Consider the following 24,114-nt stretch of genomic DNA (forward strand, 5'->3'; position numbering starts at 1 on the left):
TTAGATTGTGTCTGTACCTGTGGTTTGGAATAAATTGGGTAGGTAGGACTCTTTGGTCCCTCTTTTTATTTAGCTCATTGCCCCTAGAACCATATGAACCAACTCAGATTCTGCTCTGGAATTTTGGTACTTGTATGGCTGCGCCTGGTGAAGACTTTTGTGTCTCCAGTTCTGACTAAGGGGAGTGCTGCTGCCTTGCTGGCTGATGAGAGCTTCCCTGCTCTGGTGCCCTGGTGCCCTGGCTATCAGGGTGCAGGAAATGCTACAACCCAGAGTGCACACCCCATAAGTCTTCCTCTCTCAGCTCCTTCCTCTGCTGTGCTGAGGTCATAGGACTTGGGGACCACTTTCATCCTGTACAGGTCCTAGCCTTTTTGTCCCAGCTGAGGATGGAGATTTCAGAGATGTTGCTGTTTTCCAGAGATAAATATGGAGAGGGTAGAGCAAAGTTGAATGAGACAGAAATGTTCCAGGCCACTGCAGAAAATAGTATCAGTGAAATATGTAGCTGACTTTTTTCTTGGTTATTAGGGGTTTTGTGACTCTGAAGTTGTTGTTGTTGTTGTTGTTGTTGTTTTAAGATTTTACTTATTTATTTGAGAGAGATAGAGAGCGCAAGCCAGGGAGTGGGGAGGAAGAGGGAAAAGCAGACTCTATGCTAAGCATAAAGCCCCAGTTGGAGCTTCATGCCACAAAACCAGAGGAGATAGTGATCTGAGCCAAAATCAAGAGTCAGGTGCTTAACCAACTGAGCCACTCAGGCACCCCGGATTTTGTGACTCTAAAAGTAGAGGCATATGGTAGCTAGGTAGACATTGCCTCCTGCTCTGGATGCAGCCCCAAATCAATTAGTTGGCACTCTTTCTAGGATCCAGCAAAATATTGACCATTAAGCTTACCTTGCAAATATTATTATAACTTTGGTATTCTTTTTGTATTTTTAATACAAAAATTTAAAAGATTAGTAACTTGTTCTTTTACTTTTTGGTTATAACATAAGCTAGAAAGTATACATTAATATTTTAAGTTCCAGTGATGTTCTTTGGTACCTTTTAAATTTCTGTTGATCTCTTCAGCCATTATAAGGTGGGTAGTATTTCAACATCTTTCTACATCAGAACCAGTGTCTCCCTGTTGCCTTTTTGCATGAATGAAAAAATGCAAAAGGCTGCATTGTTCTAAACTCCTCATCTTGTCATTGTAGTTGCTGTTCTAGTGAGATAAAGGGATGAATCAGCCACTTTGTATGGTCCTCTCCTATTCCTCACAAATCTCCTTGTGTCTGGGGCTTTCCTCTCTTTTTTTCCCCTTTCCTCCTAGGTGATTCTTTCTCTCACAAATTTATGGGCTCCTTTTTCTCTACCTGCTTCTGAAGTATTTATATTGTTAAGGGATTTCCTTTATAAAAAAAGTTTTAAATTTAAATTCAATTTAGTTAATATATAGTGTATTATTAGTTTCAGGTGTAGAATTCAGTTGCATGTAACACCCAGTGTTCATTACATCATGTGCCCTCCTTAGTGCCCATCACCCAGTCACCTCATCCCCCTACCCAATCTCCCTCCAGCAGCTCTCAGTTTGTTGCCTATAGTTAAGAGTCTTTTATGGTTTGCCTCCCTCTTTGTTTTTATCTTATTTTATTTTTCCTTCTCTTCTCCTATGTTCATCTGTTTTGCTTCTTAAATTCCACATGAGGGAAATCATATGGCATTTCTCTTTTTTTTAACTGACTTATTTCAGTTAGCAGAATAGCCTCTAGTTCCATCCACATTGTGGCAAATGACAAGATTTCATTCTTTTTGATGGCTGAGTAATATTCCATTATATCTATCATCTATCTATCTATCTATCATCTATCACCTATCACCTCTTCTTTTTCCATTCATCTCTCGATGGACATCTGGACTCTTCCATATTTTGGCTATTGTGGACATTGCTGCTATAAACATTGGGGGTTTAAATCAAATCAGTGTTTTTGTATCCTTTGGATAAATATCTAGTAGTGTGATTACTGGATTGTAGGGAAGTTACTTTTAACTTTTTGAGGAACTTCCCTACTGTTTTCCAGAGTGGCTGCACCAGCTTGCATTCCCACCAACAGTGTAAGAGGGTTCCCTTTTCTCTGCATCCTCACCAACATCTGTTGTTTCCTGACTTGTTAATTGTAGCCATTCTGACCAGTGTGAGGTGATATCTCATCATGGTTTTGATTTGTATTTCCTTGATGCTGAGTGATATGGAGTATTTTTTCATTTGTCTGTTAGGCTAAGGTTTTGTTTGATTCTCATCTCAAACTAAATATTCTCCTTGTGTCCTTTTATATACATTCATCATTTCAACTACCAAGAATGCTCAAAACTTTAATCTGACTTCATTTCTGAAATGTAATGGCATATTTTAAATATCCTACTTAGCATCCTTACCTGTTTAATACCTATACTGTCAAGCTTAACATTTTAAAGGCTGAACATCCCTTCCTAGTCTTATCTTATTTTCTTTAAAGGTCAATGAACTCCATCGAATTCTTTATGCCAATTAACTCAGGGTAGAAAATTGGGAACATTCCTCTCTTCCACGTCTGTCACTTCCCATGTCCCATCTCTAAATTTTATTGATTCAAAATGTCTTCTTTATCCAATCCCTTGGTCTAATGCCATTTGCCTTAAAAAAAAAAAGTTAGAGGAATTTGTTAGTTGTCATCACATTTCTTCCTTTGGCCTCCTAACAGTTTTTTATATAGTCTGTCTTGGTCCTCCTGATCCATTTTCCACAAGTGACCCAGAGACATTGTGCCCTAGTGCTAAGTCTATTTAATGTTTCTTCAGGCTTCCTGCTTGCTTTCTTAGTTGAGGGTTAGCCTAATTCTCTAGGCCTATCTCTCACCCCTTCCAGTCTGACATCTTGTACTGCTACCATATGACATCTCCATGCATTACATAAACTTTTTCCTTTGACTGGATTATTCTTCCATCCTCCACCTGCCTGTTGCACTCAGACTCATTTTTCAAGATTTAAGGGTCACTTCTTTTTGGAACGTTTTTTCCTAAACTAAATTAGTTATGCTTCTTTTCGTAGTTTTGTTTTTCCGTAACATACATACACTGCGCCACTATATTATACAGGCGTACGTCAGACAAATTGCAAGTTTGGTTTCAGACCACCACAATAAAGTGCATCTCACAATAAAACAAATCAAGTGAATTTTTTGGTTTGCCAGAATATATGAAAGTTATGTTTATACTATACTGTGGTCTATTAAGTGTGCAATAGTATTATGTCTAAAAAAACCAATGTACATACCTTAATTAAAAATACTTTGTTGCTAAAAAATGCTAACCATCATCTGAGCTTTCAGCAAGTCATAATCTCTCTTTGTTGGTGGAGGGTCTTGCCTAGATATTGATGGCTTCTGACTGATCAGGGTGGGTTGCTGAAGGTTGGGGTGGCTGTGGTATTGTTTTGTCAACTAAGTTGATGTAATATTCTAAATCCTTTGTTGTCATTTCAATAATCGTCACAGCCTCTTCACCAGGAGTAGATTCCATCTCAAGAAACTGTTTTCTTTGCTTATCCACCAGAAGCAGTTCCTCATCTGTTCAAGTTTTATCATGAGACTGGAGTAATTCAGTCACATCTTCAGGCTCTACTTCTGATTGTAGTTCTCTTGCTGTCTCCACCACATCTGCAGTCAAAACACATACATGTCTTAGTTTGCTGTCTTTATATGGGCAAGGTTCATTGCACCCCCAGAAATTACAACAATAACATTAAAAATCACTGATCACAGATCACCTTAATAAATATAATAATAATGAAAAAGTTCTAAATATTGTGAGAATTATCAAAATGTGAAACAGAAACACAAAGTAAGCAACTGCTATTAGAAAAATGGTGCCCACAGACTTGCTTAATGCAGAATTGCCACAAACCTTCACTTTGTAAAAAATGCAATATCTGCAAAGTGGAATAAAGCAAAGCTCCATCACATGAACATGCCTGTAATGGTTTATCTACTTGTGCTTGTCTTCTTCCCCCCATTGTCTGAAGGCCCTGTGAGGATAAGACTGTTTTTTGTTCAGGTCTTATCCACAGTGCCTGACACAAAGTATATGATCAATATATGTCAGTTAATTGAATGTTACATCTGTATCTTTCGGGTAAATACCAAATAATGCAATTGCTGAGTCATAGGGTAGTTATATTTTTAACTTCTTGAGGAACCTCCATACTCTTTTCCAGAGTGGCTGCACCAGTTTGCATTCCCAACAGTGTAAGAGGGTTCCCAATCCTCATCAACATCTGTTGCTTCCTGAATTGTTAAGTTTAGCCATTCAGACTGTTGTGAGGTGGTACCCCATTGTAGTTTTGATTTGTATTTCCCTGATGACAAGTGATATTGAGCATTTTTCACATGTCTGTTGGCCATTTGTGTGTCAAACAAAGGGGCACCTGTACTCCAATGTTCATAGCAACAATGTCCACAATAGCCAAACTGTGGAAAAAGCCAAGATGTCTTTGAAAGATGAATGGATAAAGAAGATATGGTATGTATGTATAATGGAATATTACTTAGCCATCAGAAAGGATGAATACCATTTACATCGATGTGAATGGGACTGGAGGGTATTATGCTAAGTGAAATAAGTCAATCAGAGAAACACAATTATCATATGGTTTCATTCATATGCTGAATGTAAGAAATAGTGTAGAGGACCATAAGGGAAGGTAGGGAAAACTGAATGGGAAAAAATCAGAGAGGGAGATAAACCATGAGGGACTTTTAACTCTGGGAAATAAAATGAGGGTTGCTGAAGGGGAGGGATGGGGTAACTGGGTGATAGAAATTAAGGGGGGCATGTGATGTGATGATCAGTGAGTGTTTTACACAACTGATGGTTTATTGAAAACTACATCTGAAACTAATGATGTGCTATATGTTAGCTAATTGAATTCAAATTAAAAAGAAAAATGTTGAACGAATGATTTCTTTTTCAAGTTAAAAATAGTAAAGAGAACATCTGTGCTCTTTTATTGAGGAAGCAAAGATGGAAGATAGTATGCACACATGGTTACAAATGCCACCTGTTTGTTTCTGAAGGGTCTCATATAGAGATGTAAGGGGTATGATATAAAACAGGCAGGATTAATGATTTTCCCAGGAAACTGCTGCCATAGCCATGTGGGTCCTTCTCTCTTGCTTTGATCATCCCAGAGAGTTTTGATTACAACTTGTACAAATTTTGGAAGGCATGCCTTGAGAATCAAAAGACCTAGTTTTGCCCTTAGCTTTATGTCCTTGATGAAGACATTTCAACATTTCTGGTTTAATGTTTGTCATCTGCAAATTGAGAGTTTTGGAATATGTCAGTCATTTTCAACTTATAAAATCTATACAACCATTTTCTAAGTTCAAAATCTTATGCATACGGCCAATAGAGAAAAGCATAGGTACTCTAGTTGACCACTAGGGTTTTCTTTCTGACATCTATTTTCTGTAGTGGCCCTTGGAAGGGCTCTGTGAATCAGAGTGTAAAGATTGTTTGAATAATAGCTTCTAAATTCTCTTTCAGTTCTCATATTCAACTATGATTATTTTTAGTCAGAATTTTTTTTTTTTGACATGAGGTGTGCCAAAGCTGAACCTTCTTCATATCAGTAAGGGTCTATTACCTGAGGAGGAGATTTTCAACTGGTAGGCTCTGGTAGCAGTATACTTGTCTATGGCCAATATTCTGTATAACTACCCTTATAATTTCAGACCCTTAAGTCTAATTAGTTGATTGATCAATGCCCATTCCATAGTAGCTGTTAAATATTTGCATAGTCACTCTGGTTTCCAGCTAATGTTATAATGTAGAAAAGGAAAAATTATACCTTGGCACTTTTATCATTTTTCCCTCTTGCTTTCTTCTTTCCTTCCTCCTTTCTTTTTAAAAAATTAATTATTTATTTGTTCCTCTTTATTTTATTCTTCAGAAATTGAACTTATGCTTCACTTTTTACATTAGTACATTTTACAAACTAGTACACTTGGAATATTGTTTTTTGTTTGGACTTTGTTCCCCATAGTAAGACTAAACTTTGCTTCAGCAGTTAGTTTGACGAATAAAAGTGGAAATAAAACTATTGTTAATTACTTTAAGTGTTTGTAAATTAATTTAAGTGTCCCATATATATATTAGGGACTGATACATATGAAATCATTAATTTTGTCAGACTCACATTGCTCATGATAATATTGACAACAATAAATAATACAAAATTTTGTCATAAATTATCCAAATATATACATTATACTATCAAAAATGCTATCTTAGGAAATTATGCAGTGTTTTTACTCACATTTCAAAAGTAATATTAATATTGTTTAATTTTTGGCTGTTTATATACAATATGAATTTCAAAATAGTTCATGTTATCAGAGTAATTCAGCCTGAGTTACAGTAGACTGTGATTGTAACAATACTTGTAAGCAATGTTTTACAACAACTCTAACAAAGACTTTAAAAATAAGAAAATATTTATGCTGAACTATGAATTCAGACAATATGAATATTTCTATAATTATATATTGGTGAAATAGAATAATGTAGATATATTCCTAGTATTCTGCTACTGATACTTGAAGGTAAAAGAGTTAAATTTTAAAATTTGTGTATATTACACTTTTAACATCTTTGTGGGAATAGAGAGTCTATATTTTTGGGGAATATTTATTTTATTTTGAAATTGTGTGATTATGGAGTTTGATATCCTGCTAAATTTCTGCGTTCAAAAATTTTTGTGCAGCTCATCAGTGGTATTCAGTTACCTCCCAGTAACCATTCATCATCTAACAAAGCTGACACATTAGTGATTCTAGAAACTTTTGGTGTTCCAAATGATCAAATGAAGCAGCAGACTCGTGTAATTAAAAAAAATGGTGAGTTCCTAATATATTTTTATTGAACTTCTACTAGACTTCTTTCTGGAAATCCTAAAATTTATCTACTGATAGAATTTTGATACATCTTTATTATTCGTAAGGCAAGGGCTTTGCATGAGGTTTAAGATGACCAAAGTGTTATATGCAGCAAAAACAATTTGATAATGATTCAATGTGTTGTTTAAATATGTGTTGTTTTTCAGATTACAGAAAAAACATGTATCTGACCTAAAAAATTACTACTTTTTTTTTCACTTTGACCTCCTTTTTTGTGTCTCTTCCCATATTGCTGAATTAAAGGGGGCATTTTGATGGCTGCAAATCTATTTAGCTTCTAGCCTTTGTGTAAAATAAAGAACGTATAATTGTTCTGATACAATATGCTATCCATTTTTATTTCATTCTTTGAATTATTTTAGGTCAAAGGTCTGTGGCTTTTTACTTTGACTAAGGATGCCACAGAAACCTACTCATAATTCAGTCATTTTTTTTCCAGTAGGGAAATGTAGAAATGGAAGAAATGACTTGGGTAAGATTTTCAGTTCCAGTGTACCATGATATTTTATGAAATACACTACTGACATCATCACATCTTCAATGAGGTTGAAATAATTAAGGACATTAAAGTATAGATTCCTAGGATTGACCTGTAGTCAGGATCACTTTGGAGAAAACCTTGGAACTGATTTTTGAGTCTAGAGTCTTCTCTAAGTGGATATTCCAAAGTATAGTGGGGTTCATTTCAGAGTCTGGAAGTATGTGCCAGGTTAAATGGCACCAACAGAAAAACAGTGCAGTTTTAGTGGTCTTTTTTTCTCTTGGGTGATAATCCTCAATAATATCCACCATCTGCCCCTTGCATTGATACCCCGATACTCCTCCATTTCCCCCTAGTGCAAAGGGTATGGAAAAAAATGTGGGGAATTTTGGCTATTTCACCCTAGGTTATCTATGGGAAGGGATATTGGTGATGATTTACTGCCTTATTTGCCTGCCTTAGAGTAGAAGGCATACTACAAGGGCAAAGTCATGAAATGGTAACTGCTTATGTCGGGAAGCTTATAGTAACCTATCTCTTGTTCTCTTCATCCCCTTACTTGAATCTTCATGACAAAATGCACAGAACATTTATTTATTCAGTGTACCTCTTATTATATGATTCTAGCTCCCATTAGAATTTAGATTATATCCGTGGGTTTTATGGAAGTATCCCTGCTGAAATTAAATTTGGTTTATCTAATAATACTGAGCCTGTTATTAGAAGCCTGGTGATAAGTATCAAAAAACTTAAAATCTCTGTTTATTAAATATATTATTATGTATGCCTCAATGAACTCTATTGTAGATAGTTTTCAATTTGCTATGGGTGATGAGATACAATAAAACTATTATGATAGAGTCAGTGTTTTAAGGAAAATACAGAGAATTATAGTGGAAGGTGCAAATTTGGAGATGGTTCCTGGAGAATGAATAGAATTTTTTACAGAGATTGAGGATGAAGGCATTGAAGGCAAAAGGAATAACATGAGTTCTAAAACCTGGAGAAGACTACATTCAAGCATGTTAGGAAAAAGTACAGAGGTTTGAGATGGGTGACATACAGGGTACTTAAGAAAGATCAGTGTGAGATAAAAGGAGAACGTTACATTGGGGATGGTCATGGAAAATTGTGAGAGCCATGGTAAGATGTTAGGTACTTTCTTTTCTGTAGAAAATGAATAAAATTAAAACTCTTAAACAGGAATATATCATTAGCATATTTGGGCTTTAGAGAGGTAGTTTCTGCAGATTTGGTAGGAAGACGTGTATGTGAGGGAAATGGGAAATACAAAGTAGAGTCAGGATATGATTTCATGGCTAGAGGTATGGGGAATTCCCGTCAAAGAAGTCCCGTGGCAACAGAAAAGGAGTGGGGGACATTTGTGAGGAAGACTAGCAAGAATAAAAGTCTAGATAGCTGGATAACAGGGATTCTTTTTTTTTTTAAAAAAAGATTTTATTTGTTTATTCATGAAAGAGAGAGGCAGAGACACAGGCAGAAGGAGATGCAGGCTCCCTGCAGGAAGCCAGATGTAGAACTCGATCCCAGGACCCTGAAATGATGACTGAGCTGAAGGCAGATGCTCAACCATTGAGCCACCTGGGTGCCCGCCCCATCAAGAGGGATTCTAAGATGGCTTAGCTACTATCATAATTGTGGCCTAATAAAAGAAATGAGAGTCTGGAAGGAAAAAGATCACATTTGGATAAGGTGTTAAAGTAATTCTTCGGTTTTGATCATGCCAGAGAAAAACTGTAACTAACAAATTTGGTATCCTGGTTTCCTTCCCTCTTTCCTTTTTTCCTTACCTTCATTTCTTTCTTTCATAACTAAAAGGGCTTTCTCATATAATACATATTATCTGTGTGTGTGTGTGTGTGTGTGTGTGTGTGAGAAAGAGAGTTTATAGTGAATTAGGATTAGAAGAGGAAGATAAATCAGTATAAAAATTTTGTGCAGACATTTTAAAGCGTCCATAAAGAATTGACTCTTAGACCTGCCCCTGTACTCCATGGAATTATTTCTTTTCTTAAGGCAAGGTAATGCATTCATTATACTAGCATCAAGTCAATTGGTTTAATATTTTCATGGGCATAGACTGCATCCTGGATTACTATCTGGTAAATGCGTGCTTGTGACCACTGACACACCACAGAAAACATAAACTCTAATGAGTCACAAATTCTGTAATGCTCTGGAAAGGTAACCCAGAGAACAAAACCTATCGACATAGCAAGCATTACTATCTGTACATGAAAACAATACATATTATACATATTATTTCTCTCTGAACCTAAGTAGATTTGATCTGGATGTGAATTTCTTTTTTTTTTCTTTGCATTTTATTTTATTTATTTTTATTTATTTTTTTAATTTATTTTTTTATTGGTGTTCAATTTACTAACATACAGAATAACCCCCAGTGCCCGTCACCCATTCACTCCCACCCCCCGCCCTCCTCCCCTTCTACCACCCCTAGTTCGTTTCCCAGAGTTAGCAGTCTTTACGTTCTGTCTCCCTTTCTGATATTTCCCACACATTTCTTCTCCCTTCCCTTATATTCCCTTTCACTATTATTTATATTCCCCAAATGAATGAGAACATATAATGTTTGTCCTTCTCCGACTGACTTACTTCACTCAGCATAATACCCTCCAGTTCCATCCACGATGAAGCAAATGGTGGGTATTTGTCATTTCTAATGGCTGAGGAATATTCCATTGTATACATAGACCACATCTTCTTTATCCATTCATCTTTCGTTGGACACCGAGGCTCCTTCCACAGTTTGGCTATCGTGGCCATTGCTGCTATAAACATTGGGGTGCAGGTGTCCCGGCGTTTCATTGATTTGTATCTTTGGGGTAAATCCCCAACAGTGCAATTGCTGGGTCGTAGGGCAGGTCTATTTGTAACTCTTTGAGGAACCTCCACACAGTTTTCCAGAGTGGCTGCACCAGTTCACATTCCCACCAACAGTGTATGAGGGTTCCCTTTTGTCCACATCCTCTCCAACATTTGTTGTTTCCTGCCTTGTAAATTTGCCCCATTCTCACTGGTGTGAGGTGGTATCTGATTGTGGTTTTGATTTGTATTTCCCTGATGGCAAGTGATGCAGAGCATTTTCTCATATGCTTGTTGGCCATGTCTATGTCTTCCTCTATCAGATTTCTCTTCATGTCTTTTGCCCATTTCATTATTGGATTGTTTGTTTCTTTGGTGTTGAGTTTAATAAGTTCTTTATAGATCTTGGAAACTAGCCCTTTATCTGATATGTCATTTGCAAATATCTTCTCCCATTCTGTAGGTTGTCTTTGAGTTTTGTTGACTGTATCCTTTGCTGTGCAAAAGCTTCTTATCTTGATGAAGTCCCAATAGTTCATTTTTGCTTTTGTTTCTTTTGCCTTCGTGGATGTATCTTGCAAGAAGTTACTATGGCCGAGTTCAAAAAGGGTGTTGCCTGTGTTCTTCTCTAGGATTTTGATGGAATCTTGGCTCACATTTAGATCTTTCATCCATTTTGAGTTTATCTTTGTGTATGGTGAAAGAGAGTGGTCTAGTTTCATTCTTCTGCATGTGGATGTCCAATTTTCCCAGCACCATTTATTGAAGAGACTGTCTTTCTTCCAATGGATAGTCTTTCCTCCTTTATCGAATATTAGTTGCCCATAAAGTTCAGGGTCCATTTCTGGATTCTCTATTCTGTTCCACTGATCTATGTGTCTGTTTTTGTGCCAGTACCACACTGTCTTGATGACCACAGCTTTGTAGTAGAACCTGAAATCTGGCATTGTGATGCCCCCAGATATGGTTTTCTTTTTTAAAATTCCCCTGGCTATTCGGGGTCTTTTCTGATTCCACACAAATCTTAAAATAATTTGTTCTAACTCTCTGAAGAAAGTCCATGGTATTTTGATAGGGATTGCATTAAACGTGTATATTGCCCTGGGTAACATTGACATTTTCACAATATTAATTCTGCCAATCCATGAGCATGGAATATTTTTCCATCTCTTTGTGTCTTCCTCCATTTCTTTCAGAAGTGTTCTATAGTTTTGAGGGTATAGATCCTTTACCTCTTTGGTGAGGTTTATTCCTAGGTATCTTATGCTTTTGGGTGCAATTGTAAATGGGATTGACTCCTTAATTTCTCTTTCTTCAGTCTCATTGTTAGTGTATAGAAATGCCACTGATTTCTGGGCATTGATTTTGTATCCCGCCACGCTACCGAATTGCTGTATGAGTTCTAGCAATCTTGGGGTGGAGACTTTTGGGTTTTCTATGTAGAGTATCATGTCATCGGCGAAGAGGGAGAGTTTGACTTCTTCTTTGTCAATTTGAATGCCTTTAATGTCTTTTTGTTGTCTGATTGCTGAGGCTAGGACTTCCAGTACTATGTTGAACAGCAATGGTGAGAGTGGACATCCCTGTCTTGTTCCTGATCTTAGGGGAAAGGCTCCCAGTGCTTCCCCATTGAGAATGATATTTGCTGTGGGCTTTTCATAGATGGCTTTTAAGATGTCGAGGAATGTTCCCTCTATCCCTACACTCTGAAGAGTTTTGATCAGAAATGGATGCTGTATTTTGTCAAATGCTTTCTCTGCATCTAATGAGAGGATCATATGGTTCTTGGTTTTTCTCTTGCTGATATGATGAATCACATTGATTGTTTTACGGGTGTTGAACCAGCCTTGTGTCCTGGGGATAAATCCTACTTGGTCATGGTGAATAATTTTCTTAATGTACTGTTGGATCCTATTGGCCAGTATCTTGTTGAGAATTTTTGCATCCATGTTCATCAGGGATTTGGTCTGTAATTCTCCTTTTTGGTGGGGTCTTTGTCTGGTTTTGGAATTAAGGCGATGCTGGCCTCATAGAACGAATTTGGAAGTACTCCATCTCTTTCTATCTTTCCAAACAGCTTTAGGAGAATAGGTATGGTTTCTTCTTTAAAAGTTTGATAAAATACCCCTGGGAAGCCATCTGGCCCTGGACTCTTGTGTCTTGGGAGGTTTTTGATGACTGCTTCAATTTCCTCCCTGGTTATTGGCCTGTTCAGGTTTTCTATTTCTTCCTGTTCCAGTTTTGGTAGTTTGTGGCTTTCCAGGAATGCGTCCATTTCTTCTAGATTGCCTAATTTATTGGCGTATAGCTGTTCATAATATGTTTTTAAATCGTTTGTATTTCCTTGGTGTTGGTAGTGATCTCTCCTTTCTCATTCACGATTTTATTAATTTGAGTCTTCTCTCTCTTCTTTTTAATAAGGCTGGCTAATGGTTTATCTATCTTATTAATTCTTTCAAAGAACCAACTCCTGGTTCTGTAGATCTGTTCCACAGTTCTTCTGGTCTCGATTTCGTTGAGTTCTGCTCGAATCTTTATTAACTCTCTCCTTCTCCTGGGTGTAGGATCTATTTGCTCTTTTTTCTCTAGCTCCTTTATGTGTAAGGTTAGCTTTTGTATTTGAGTTCGTTCCAGTTTTTGAATGGATGCTTGTATTGCGATGTATTTCCCCCTTAGGACTGCTTTTGCTGCATCCCAAAGATTTTGGATGGTTGTTGTATCTTCATTCTCATTAGTTTCCATGAATCTTTTTAATTCTTCCTTAATTTCCTGGTTGACCCTTTCATCTTTTAGCAGGATGGTCCTTAACCTCCACGTGTTTGAGGTCCTTCCAAACTTCTTGTTGTGATTTAGTTCTAATTTCAAGGCATTATGGTCTGAGAATATGCAGGGGACGATCCCAATCTTTTGGTATCGGTATCGGTATTGTGACCCAATATGTGGTCTATTCTGGAGAAAGTTCCATGTGCACTTGAGAAGAATGTGTATTCAGTTGCGTTTGGATGTAAAGTTCTGTAGATATCTGTGAAATCCATCTGGTCCAGTGTATCATTTAAAGCTCTCGTTTCTTTGGAGATGTTGTGCTTAGAAGACCTATCGAGTATAGAAAGAGCTAGATTGAAGTCACCAAGTATAAGTGTATTATTATCTAAGTATTTCTTCACTTTGGTTATTAATTGGTTTATATATTTGGCAGCTCCCACATTCGGGGCATATATTGAGGATTGTTAAGTCCTCTTGTTGAATAGATCCTTTAAGTATGATATAGTGTCCCTCTTCATCTCTCACTACAGTCTTTGGGGTAAATTTTAGTTTATCTGATATAAGGATGGCTACCCCTGCTTTCTTTTGAGGACCATTCGAATGGTAAATGGTTCTCCAACCTTTTATTTTCAGGCTGTAGGTGTCCTTCTGTCTAAAATGAGTCTCTTGTAGACAGCAAATAGATGGGTCCTGCTTTTTTATCCAGTCTGAAACCCTGCGCCTTTTGATGGGGTCATTAATCCCGTTCACATTCAGAGTTACTATTGAGAGATATGAATTTAGTGTCATCATGATAACTATTCAGTCCTTGTTTCTGTGGAATGTTCCACTGAACTTCTTCTTAAAGGGGAATTTTAAGAGTCCCCCTTAAAATTTCTTGCAGAGCTGGTTTGGAGGTCACATATTCTTTCAGTTGCTGCCTGTCTTGGAAGCTCTTTATCTCTCCTTCCATTTTGAATGAGAGCCTTGCTGGATAAAGTATTCTTGGTTGCATGTTCTTCTCATTTAGGACCCTGAATATATCCTGCCAGCCCTTTCTGGCCTGCCAGGTCTCTGTGGAGAGGTCTGCTGTTACCCTAATACTCCTCCCCATAAAAGTCAGGGATTTCTTGTCTCTTGCTGCTTTAAGGATCTTCTCTTTATCTTTGGCATTTGCAAGCTTCACTATTAGATGTCAAGGGGTTGAACGGTTTTTATTGATTTTAGGGGGGGATCTCTCTATTTCCTGGATCTGAATGCCTGTTTCCCTTCCCAGATTAGGAAAGTTTTCAGCTAGAATTTGTTCAAATACATATTCTGGCCCTCTGGCCCTTTCGGCGCCCTCGGGAACCCCAATTAAACGTAGGTTTTTCTTCCTCAGGCTGTCGTTTATTTCCCTTAATCTATCTTCATGGTCTTTTAATTGTTTGTCTCTTTTTTCCTCAGTTTCCCTCTTTGCTATCAACTTGTCTTCTATGTCACTCACTCGTTCTTCCACCTCGTTAACCCTCGTCGTTAGGGCTTCTAGTTTGGATTGCATCTCATTCAATTGATTTTTAATTTCTGCCTGATTAGCTCTAAATTCTGCAGTCATGAAGTCTCTTGAGTCCTTTATGCTTTTTTCTAGAGCCACCAGTAGCTGTATAATAGTGCTTCTGAATTGGCTTTCTGACATTGAATTGTAATCCAGATTTTGTAACTCTGTGGGAGAGAGGACTGTTTCTGATTCTTTCTTTTGAGGTGAGGTTTTCCTTCTAGTCATTTTGCTCAGTGCAGAGTGGTCAAAAGCAAGTTGTTTTGGGAAAAGGAGAAAAAGAGAGGAGAGAAAGAAGGAAAGAAAAGAGAAAGAGAACAAAAAGGAAGGAAAAAAAAAGAAGAAAAAGAGAAAGAAAAAGAAAGAAAGGAGAAAAAAAGGGGATTGGGGGAAGGAAACAAATCAAAAAGAAAAAAAAAAAAAAGAGAGAGAGAGAGAGAACCACAGGGGAGTATCTTCTGATTCTGTGTTCTTTAAGTCCCTTGGCTTCCCCTGGAAGTTGTCAGTCAGTCTAGCTGGTCTTCTGGGGGAGGGGCCTGCTGTGCTGATTTTCAGGTGTTAGCACTTGGGGAGCTGCTCTGCCCCCTGCCTGGTGCAGGGCTCAGTGGGGGTTGTTTACCCCGTGAGGCTGCAGGAGGAACAGCCCCAGTGGCGGGGCCAGGTCTGCAGCCCTGGAGTCAGCCCCTAGAGTAACCACAGAGCTCTCTGTCTGCAGGGCCTGGAGGCTCCGGGGCGGGGCCGCTGATCTGCTCAGCTGGGGCAGGAGCGTCGTCGCTGTCCTGGGCCCTCCCCGCCTCTGCCTGTCCCAGGGGAGGCCGGATCCTGGGCTGTGTCCGGCGCCCAGTGCTCCGGGGCCTGCGCTGTTGGATTCGTGCTCCCGCCCGGCAGCCCCCTCCGAGCTGCTCCTGCCCCGCAGCCCCCTCCGCGGAGCCGCCCCCGAGCCCCCCGAGCTGCTCCCGGGTCCCGCCGTGCGCGCTGCAGCCCTTAGGGAGCTCGGCGCACTCTCCTGGGTGCGCAGTTGCTGTTACTGTCCCCGGGAGCCCGAGGGCATCCCCGCCCTCCTGGGTCCTGCTCCACCTCCCCGCGAGCCCCTTTCCCCCGGGAAGGTCGGTGCAGCTCCTGCTCCTCCGGGACGGGGCTCTCCTGTCCTGGGGACACTCGCCCCGGCCTCAGCCCGGCTCCTCGCGGGGCCCCTCCCCCTTGGAGGCCTTTTGTTTCATTTCTTTTTCCCCGTCTTCCTACCTTGATAGAAGCACAAACTCTTCTCACTGTAGCTTTCCAGGTGCTCTCTCTTTAATTCTCAGTCCGAATTAATAGATTTTCAGGATAATTTGAAGGTTTTCTAGGTAATTTGGTGGAGACAGGTGATTTGGGGACCCTACTCTTCCGCCATCCTGCCCCTCCCCCCTGGATGTGAATTTCTTGATTCCATTACATTACGCTTAAGTATTGGATTAAGTATTGGATGATTTCAGTCATATTGTGACACAATCTGGATTTCTTATTTGACAAAATTGCTGTTTGGGATGATTATTTTTGCTAAGAACTAAATGACTCATCAACTTGGGACTTTAAAATGAGCACTTATTCAAAAGAAGAAGGATCAAAGGCTAGCTTTGGAGCACTGAGCTCTCAGGCCAACAACTGTCTATGGAACTCTTCCCATAATAGGAGCTGGTAGAGAAAAATGCTATCATTTAATTTCTTTGTTAGGAATCTGCCTAAACATAGAGTCATATTGCCTAATGATTAAATGTTTCTGCTCTGAAATTGGATTCCATTTGCTGGAATTCCTGTCCTGCCCCTTAATGGCTGTGTACGTGAAACCCTGAGGAAGTTACATAACATCTTTCTGGCTCAGTTTTCTCATCTGTAAATGTGGACAGCAATAACCCTGATGGGTTTGTTCTAAGGACGAAATGAGATTAGCTGCTTGAAGTTCTTGTCATATTGCCCAGCAATACTAAACACCCAATAATTATTGTTACTGTCATTATTATCCTTTCTCATTGGATACGTGAAAAATTCAAGAGCTCAAAAAAAAAAATAAAAAAAAAATAAAAAAACAAAAAAAAAAAAGAAAAAAAAATTCAAGAGCTCTAAAGCATCAACTATTAATATTACTAAGTGTTGAAAAGAAAAATTTCAGAGAACAGGTACTATGCTTTATTCCCTAGAGATAGTGTTTATGATTCATTGATGATATCTTCCTTTATATTTCAGCTTTTAGTCCAAAATGGAATGAAACATTCACATTTATTATTCATGTGCCAGAATTGGCGCTGATGCGTTTTGTTGTTGAAAATCAAGGTTTAATAGCCGGAAATGAATTTCTTGGTCAATATACATTACCAGTTCTGTGCATGAACAAAGGTAATATTCCTAAAAGTAAGATGATTGTGCTAACAATTATAACTTATATTTACCAAAGACACACATTAATATGCTAAATAGCTCTATCCACGACAATCAGATGTACAGGAAATTTTAAGCATTGACACATATTTTCTCTCACTGGTATTATAGAAATGTGTTCTCATATAGAAGGTGGGGTTGTGGTTTGGGATTGCTAGGAAGATAAATTAGACAAACTTGGCATGTATGAGCATTTCTTTACATGGATCATCGCTCTTTTGTTTCAATTAAGAGTAGTCATGACTACCACAGAAGAATAAAGCATGGGAATCAAAGAGAAGGGAGAAGCAGTGACTCATTCTTCCGGCCCAAGAAGAGCCTGGGAGCCCAAGACAATCCTTTCTTGACTCTTTTCAGGGCTGCCTTTTTGTTGCAGTCACCTGGCTGAGGTGATTTATAATATGCCAATTACCTTGTCTCAATGTGTTTACTTCTCTAACACCATCTGAGCTGTACCTCGGAAACACAGTCTTTCTGAAGCAGGAGGGTGGCGGCTAATTTAGCACACTGCACTTTGAGGGAGGAGAAGTGTGAGCTGTAGGCTCAGTGTTAGGCAGTAAGAAGTCAGAATAGAAACCAGATATTTTATTTTTTTGTAGGAAATTAATATACAAGAAGAATTTAACTATGCAGCCGTGGTTTTTACTTATGCTTGGTAAAGATAAGAGTCTTAGTAGCACTATGGAGAACACTGCTGATTTATTTTTATTGTCCTAATTAGATATGATTCCTTTTGCAGGTTACCGTCGTGTTCCTCTGTTTTCTAAAATGGGCGAGAGTCTTGAGCCTGCTGCACTGTTTATTTATGTGTGGTACATCAGATAGCAACTAACAGTCCCTGACACATCGTTAGCTATACATCGTAATAAAACAGCCAAAATGAATGTCTGTACCTTTTCTTTTTTCTTTTAAACATAAAACAAAAACAATTATTTACAAAAACAATATAGAGCAAGTTCCCCTTTAATATGCAATATAGAACAGTGGGGAAAAAAGAAAGCAAAAACAGTTCAGAGGATCCACACAATGTTTCATTCTTATGGCCAAGTTCTCTTGCCCCTCTGCTGCTGAAGCTGCTCTTGCAAGTTGCTTGTATCATTTTAAATTACTAGGACTTACAAGCTCTTAAAATATGTCTGATTATGTAAGATATGTCGGAAAATATTTATCAGTAAGGAGAACTGTGAAATCTAAGAGGGTTTTAACTTCTAGACACCCACTGCTGCATGTTGTAGAGAAATGGAATTAGATTCCCAGGTGTTTTGTGCCCTGTTATATCCTAGACAGTAATTAGCCCCTGCCTTCTCGAGCCAGTTCTTAGATGCTGGGCATTGGATTTGATACCCTATAATTACACAGACATTTTTATGAGTTGCTGTGAAATTGATTTGTAGTCAAACGGTATTCAACCTCCATGTCTGTAAAAGAGATCTACTATGCAGACTTCTATGCTTGGATCTCTGAATTCACACTATTTCTGAGTCTGTGCTAACTGTGCTTTGATGATTGTCTTCGGTCAGAGATGAGATTCCCGTGCTATTTCAGATGCTGGGCTCCTCACCATGAGCAGCTCTTTGATATACTAAATGTTATTATGTAGAATAATATGGTTCCTTATTAACTCTTCTTTAAAAATCCACACCTATTAATACTTATTCTAGCACATTGTTGCATGGTAGTGAGACAAATTTTACAGCACCGTTGTTTTTGACTAATTAGGGGACCCTCATAGGTATTTGTTGAAATTAAATCTGAACTTGTAACTAACACGACAAAAATGACTGAGATGTTCACTAATGCATTCTCTCTTGATGGCCAGGAAAATACAAAATAACCCATTTACCATATTTTACTTCTATGATTTACCCTCAGAACCAAATGTTTAAAACAAAGATGCCACTGGGAATTCAAATACCTAAGCTATAGTAAGAAATGTCCCAATGCATCATCATCCAGGTATTACCTCCTGGCCATTCTAGATTTAAGAGTGAGGTCCACTCTTCCTAGTGCAGAGCCACAGCCAGTTCACAGAAGGATATTTTTATTTTGCCAGATAATAGAAAGATCTTATTTAAATCCTCGGTCGTTCAGTCTAATCACAGGTGGGGTTTTCAGCCCATTGACTTGAGGCTTTAACCTTTCTAAATTCCTAAAGTGTTCTGAAGATCTGGCATTTCATGAGATTTAAAGACTCTGATCAGGTGAGTTTTGCAAGAGTTCACTAATTCTATAGCAGGATAAAGTATTTCTTGTTTATACCACCAAGATTTAAAATGAGGGAAAAAGGGATATATATAATTTTTTTCTCACTTTTTCTTCAGGTACTAATCAAATTCAGCTCACTAACTTTGAAGATCAAATCTTTCAGTTTTCAAAATCCCACTCTACATCAGAAATGCACTTTTGAAAGGAAACATTGGATTCTTTTATTTCTTGTCCAATTTTATAATGTCTTTAAACATCTCTGGTTCTATTTATTTGTATGCATTATTTGTCATTTACTTTCCTTTAGGATTGAACTGACATATTACTACTACTTTACTATTATTGTTATTAATTTTCACACAATAGAAACTACTTTAGAAATTCCACAGTCAGGGAATGTTCTCATTTAGAGAAGGTTGGGAATGATGTAAGAAGGCAGCTTTGATTCATGCTGTCTAGGTATAATTTTTTTTTTTTTAAAGATTTTATTTATTTATTTGAGAGAGAGTGAGAGCAAGCATGAACACAGTGAAGGGAGGGGCAGAGAGGGAGGGAGAAGGAGAGAATCTCAAACAGGCTCCATACTGAGCAGAGCCCAAGGCGGGACTCCATCTAATGATCCTGAGATCTTAGATCATGACCTGAGCTGAAATCAAGAATTGGCTGCTTAACAGACTGAGCCACCAAGGCGCCCCTAGGCATAATTCACTTGCAGGAAAAAATAGCATTGGTGAGTGGAAAAAAACTGAAAAAAGGGCTCGATGAACCCCTGGGCTGTGACAGCAAAAGACTTTTTTACCTTTTTGATTCCTAGTTGAAATGTCAGTTCCTGGGGGAGGCCATCCATCATTCCTTAGACCAGGCCATGTTCCTTGGTGTATGTTTCCATACAACTAACAAAATGACAGCTAGGAATTGACATTGCACTACCAGGTGGGCCCTGTCATTGTTAGGAGCTGGTCTGACAGTTGCAGTTAGACCATGGTGTCCTGTTGTACATGACCGGCTTCATAGAACAACACTAGACAAGACCACTCTGACCGTGACTGAACACATGGGTATTGTCCAAACTCAGAAATGCAAAACATTCTCCCATCTTGGCTGACATGAATGACCGTTGATTCTTTACCAATTATACCTTTTATCCTGATTCATTCTTTTTATCTTATGGGTGAGATTTATTTCAATCATAGAATTGCCCCTACTCTTGACATCATCCAGTGCAGAGAAGAACCCTACTTCCTTGAACTTCCCCCCACCCTCCGCAATCATCCAACACAAGCCTAAATCCAATATAAGTGCTTTTCAACATCCTTTTACGGACGTTCCATTCTGTATTATGTATATAGTTCCGTGTTTATGTATCTCCGTATTGCAATGAGTCATAAACCCAACTCTGTGTGTTCCTGGGGGTCTTTGGCTGGAGAGCATTGACCTAAACTTGGCTTTGCTTCTGTAACATGTGTTACCTAATAGTGATCTGTGTAATAGGAAACTTTTGTTATGTTGTTACATTGATCTTTTTTTTTTTCTGCTTGTGGTTGTTTAGGACCTCAGGAAACAAAGAGCACTATCTCCCCATTTAGATTTATTATGACTTTCATTTGGGGGATGGTGACCACTGGAGGCCACTGATGCTGGTTGCTGAGGAATAAAGTTGCCCCATCTCTGAAAGAAGTGTGGAGAAACTCCCTGTAGTCACAAAAAAAGAAGTTGTTATTTTAATTTTGGGTGTGGGGAATGTATAGTGATTTTGAGGGGTGTAGACAATGCACCCAAGATAGTGCCTCTGAGGGTTGCAGTTAAAACCTTTATGCAAATTTCAAGGGATATTTGGGAACCACATGGTAAGAAGCTCATGCTGTGGACTGGTATAGAGAGAATGGAATCACTCTCAGTGAAGCCCCTATGATCTTGGACAATGAACATTTTATTGGGGGAATATGTGAGTTTCATTTTTCAGGAGTTGGTAAGACTCCAGAGTTTAGGTGCTACATAAACATTTATTAAATTGCATTTATTTCAAAGTAATAACCTTCTGGCAATATTTGTACCAACAATGGATTCTTATGATGCATTTTGGATTCTTAGGCCATACATTTGAGCTCTTTGTATAATCAGAGCAAGCATTTTTACCAGCCCCTAGAAATTTCCATTTCACACATCAAAGAGGTGGATTAAAGTGGAATTTGAACTTGATTAGAGGTTGGAATCTATGTGTCTTGTATAGTTACACACCAGCCCAACACCTGGTGGTAGTGAGGGGAGAGTTGATGTTAAATGCTTTACAAACCTACACATTTTCAGCAACCAGTGTCCTCTTTGTACTTTCCATGTATATACAGTTTAACTTTCACACTTTCAGTCATCTTTCCTGTTTTTCTCCCAGGGCAGTTACTTTTCTAATGTGATACATATCTGCAGCGTTAGCAGTACCTAACGTGCTGAATATTAACCTAACTCCTTTCAGCAATCGTCTATTTTATTGTTAATGAGATAGCCCCAGAAACATTGAGTTGCCTAAGATCTACAATAAATGCCAGAATCTAGGTTACTGATCCAGGGCAGTCTGGGAAAAAAATGCTTTGATTACATCACACAATATACAAAAATTAGCTCAAAATGGATTATAGACCCAAGAGTCAAAATATGAAATTAAAACAAAAACTATAAAATTTTTAGAAGAAAGCATATAGAATATCTTTGTAACTTTGGGGTAGGCAAAGGTTTGTTGGAACATTAAAGCATGACATACATAAAAGAGATGGAAGGTGGTAATTTTAAAAAACTTTTGTTTTTTGAAATATGAAAATGAAAAAGCAATCTTCAGAATGGGGGAAAGTATTTTTTAACATATCTATCAAAAGATTTGTATATACACCATGTAAAGAATACTCACAAGTCAATAAGACAACTCAATAAAAATAAGCAAAATATTTGAACATTCACTTCCCAAAGAAAAATATGTAAGTACCCAATAAATGTATAAAAAGATGCTTAACATTCATCCTAGTCATTAGGGAAATGGAAATTAAAAATACCATGAGTCACCAATAGAATGGCTAAAATAGAATAAAAAGGGCCATACAGATGTTGGGAAGGATGTAGAAACTGGATTTTTTATATATTGCTGATGGGAATGTAAAATGGTACAGTCATTTTGGAAACAGTTTGGTAGTGTCTTGTAAAATGGAACATATACTTACACATGACTCAGTTACTCCCTGAGTATATAAACATAGACCCACACATGACTCCTAGATATTTACCCAAGAGAAATGAAAACATATGTCCACACAATACTTTATATGACTGTAGATAGGAGTTTTATTTATAATAGCTACATATTGGAAACTACCCAAATGTCCATTAACAGGTGAATGGAGAGACAGATTGTGTTAGATCCATATGATGGGATACAATTTAACACCACAAAAAGGACTAAACTATTGAAATATGCATAAGTATCAATGAATCTCAAAGTCATTATGATGAATAAAAGAATATAGACAAAATAAGTACATATTGTGTGGTTCTATTTATTTACAATGACAGAAAGGGCAAACTAGAATGACAGCAAACAAATCAGTGAAGGGGGTTTGGGATGGAAGTAAGGCTGGATTAAAAGTCCCAAGGAAACTTTTGGTAGGGATGGATATGTTTTTCTTGATTGTGGTGAGGCTTTAATAAAAGTATATATATATATATATATACACACACACACGTATACATATACATATATACATATATGTCAAAACTGCTGAAATTGTACACTCAAAACGTGAGGTTTATTGAACAAAAAAGTCGAAAAAAATATAGACTCTAGGAAAATCATAGTGTCACCACTAATCTGCACCAGTGGTACATAGAAGGTTTACCTGACTCATCTGTGACACTATGTTCTAACAGTAAAGTTAGCCAATCCTGTAATCAGATCGGGTGATATAAGCTTCCTGAGATTGGGGGACACTAGATGGAGTGGAGTGCTAAGCAGAGAGTGCTATTCTAGATTCTGGGGTGCTGGATGTGAGAGAAGCTTGCATGGAGTTGCTTGTACAATGTTTGTGGCCAGCTCACATATACTGAACACTACTCTTTTAACCAATGAACACTATTTCTAATATCCCTTATGCTAATTGACATACTCTAGCTACAGGCAGGGATATTTGAAGCCCATAAAATAGTCACCTTTGGGATGTATATTCCTCATTAGAGTTTTTTAAATGTTAACTAATCTCTTCAGGAGGTCTATTAAAATTAATTTATGCACACACAAATATACACATGCACCACATATATAAGCACACATACATGTGCACACACACTCATATGTATGTATTATGTTTTTTATTCTGAGGTTAATGAATTATGGATATTTAAAACAAAACAAAGGATAGACTTGTGCTTGAATTTTTTAGATCTATTTGAAATACCCGAATAATTACTTTTGTTCTTAGTCTAGACTAGTGGTTTTCAACCTATCTGCACACTGGAGTCCTTCAGAACATTAAAAAAATATTTTCAGAGATTCTGATAAAATTGGTGTGGCATTGCTTGAGCACTGGGATTTTAAAAAGCTCTTCAGTTTACCTGAATGCAGGGCTTTCTAAGTATGGTCCTCAAACTAGTTCAATAGCATAATCTGAGGACTACTTAGAAATGCAAAGGCTGTGAGGAGAAGTGTGCCAGGGGATCGAAGAGAGAGAAATGAGCTCAGTGTATGTCCTTCTCTGGTTCTTCCCAATGAGGTCACCTTGGAGTGGTGGCGGTCCTCAGTGAGACTTGCTTCTCTGGGTTTCTGGTCTGTAAGGGAGTCAGAGTCAGAAAATAAAATGTCAAAGAATTAAAAGAAATATTCTGATTTTCTTTTATATTCATTCAAGTGTGGAGCATTGTAGGAATAGAAAT

The 24,114-nt window shown here is 38.0% G+C and overlaps 1 protein-coding gene across 5 annotated transcripts in view; it reads left to right on the forward strand.

The window, feature by feature from the left end:
• The window catches only part of PLCZ1 (phospholipase C zeta 1), an 82,713-nt gene that overhangs the window by 37,526 nt on the left and 21,073 nt on the right, over positions 1-24,114 (forward strand). For 2 of the 5 annotated variants that reach the window (XM_077870895.1, XM_077870896.1), the window contains exon 12: positions 6,790-6,922. In XM_077870895.1, the coding sequence (XP_077727021.1) occupies positions 6,790-6,922 (133 nt within the window). Of the gene's footprint in view, positions 1-6,789; positions 6,923-16,809; positions 16,960-17,233; positions 17,391-17,740; positions 17,886-24,114 lie in introns of those variants that run through there. The other 3 variants (XR_013364238.1, XR_013364237.1, XM_077870894.1) reach the window with 3 other exon arrangements.

Source organism: Canis aureus, chromosome 25 (genome assembly GCF_053574225.1).
Source record: "Canis aureus isolate CA01 chromosome 25, VMU_Caureus_v.1.0, whole genome shotgun sequence".
Classification (NCBI taxonomy): domain Eukaryota; kingdom Metazoa; phylum Chordata; class Mammalia; order Carnivora; family Canidae; genus Canis; species Canis aureus.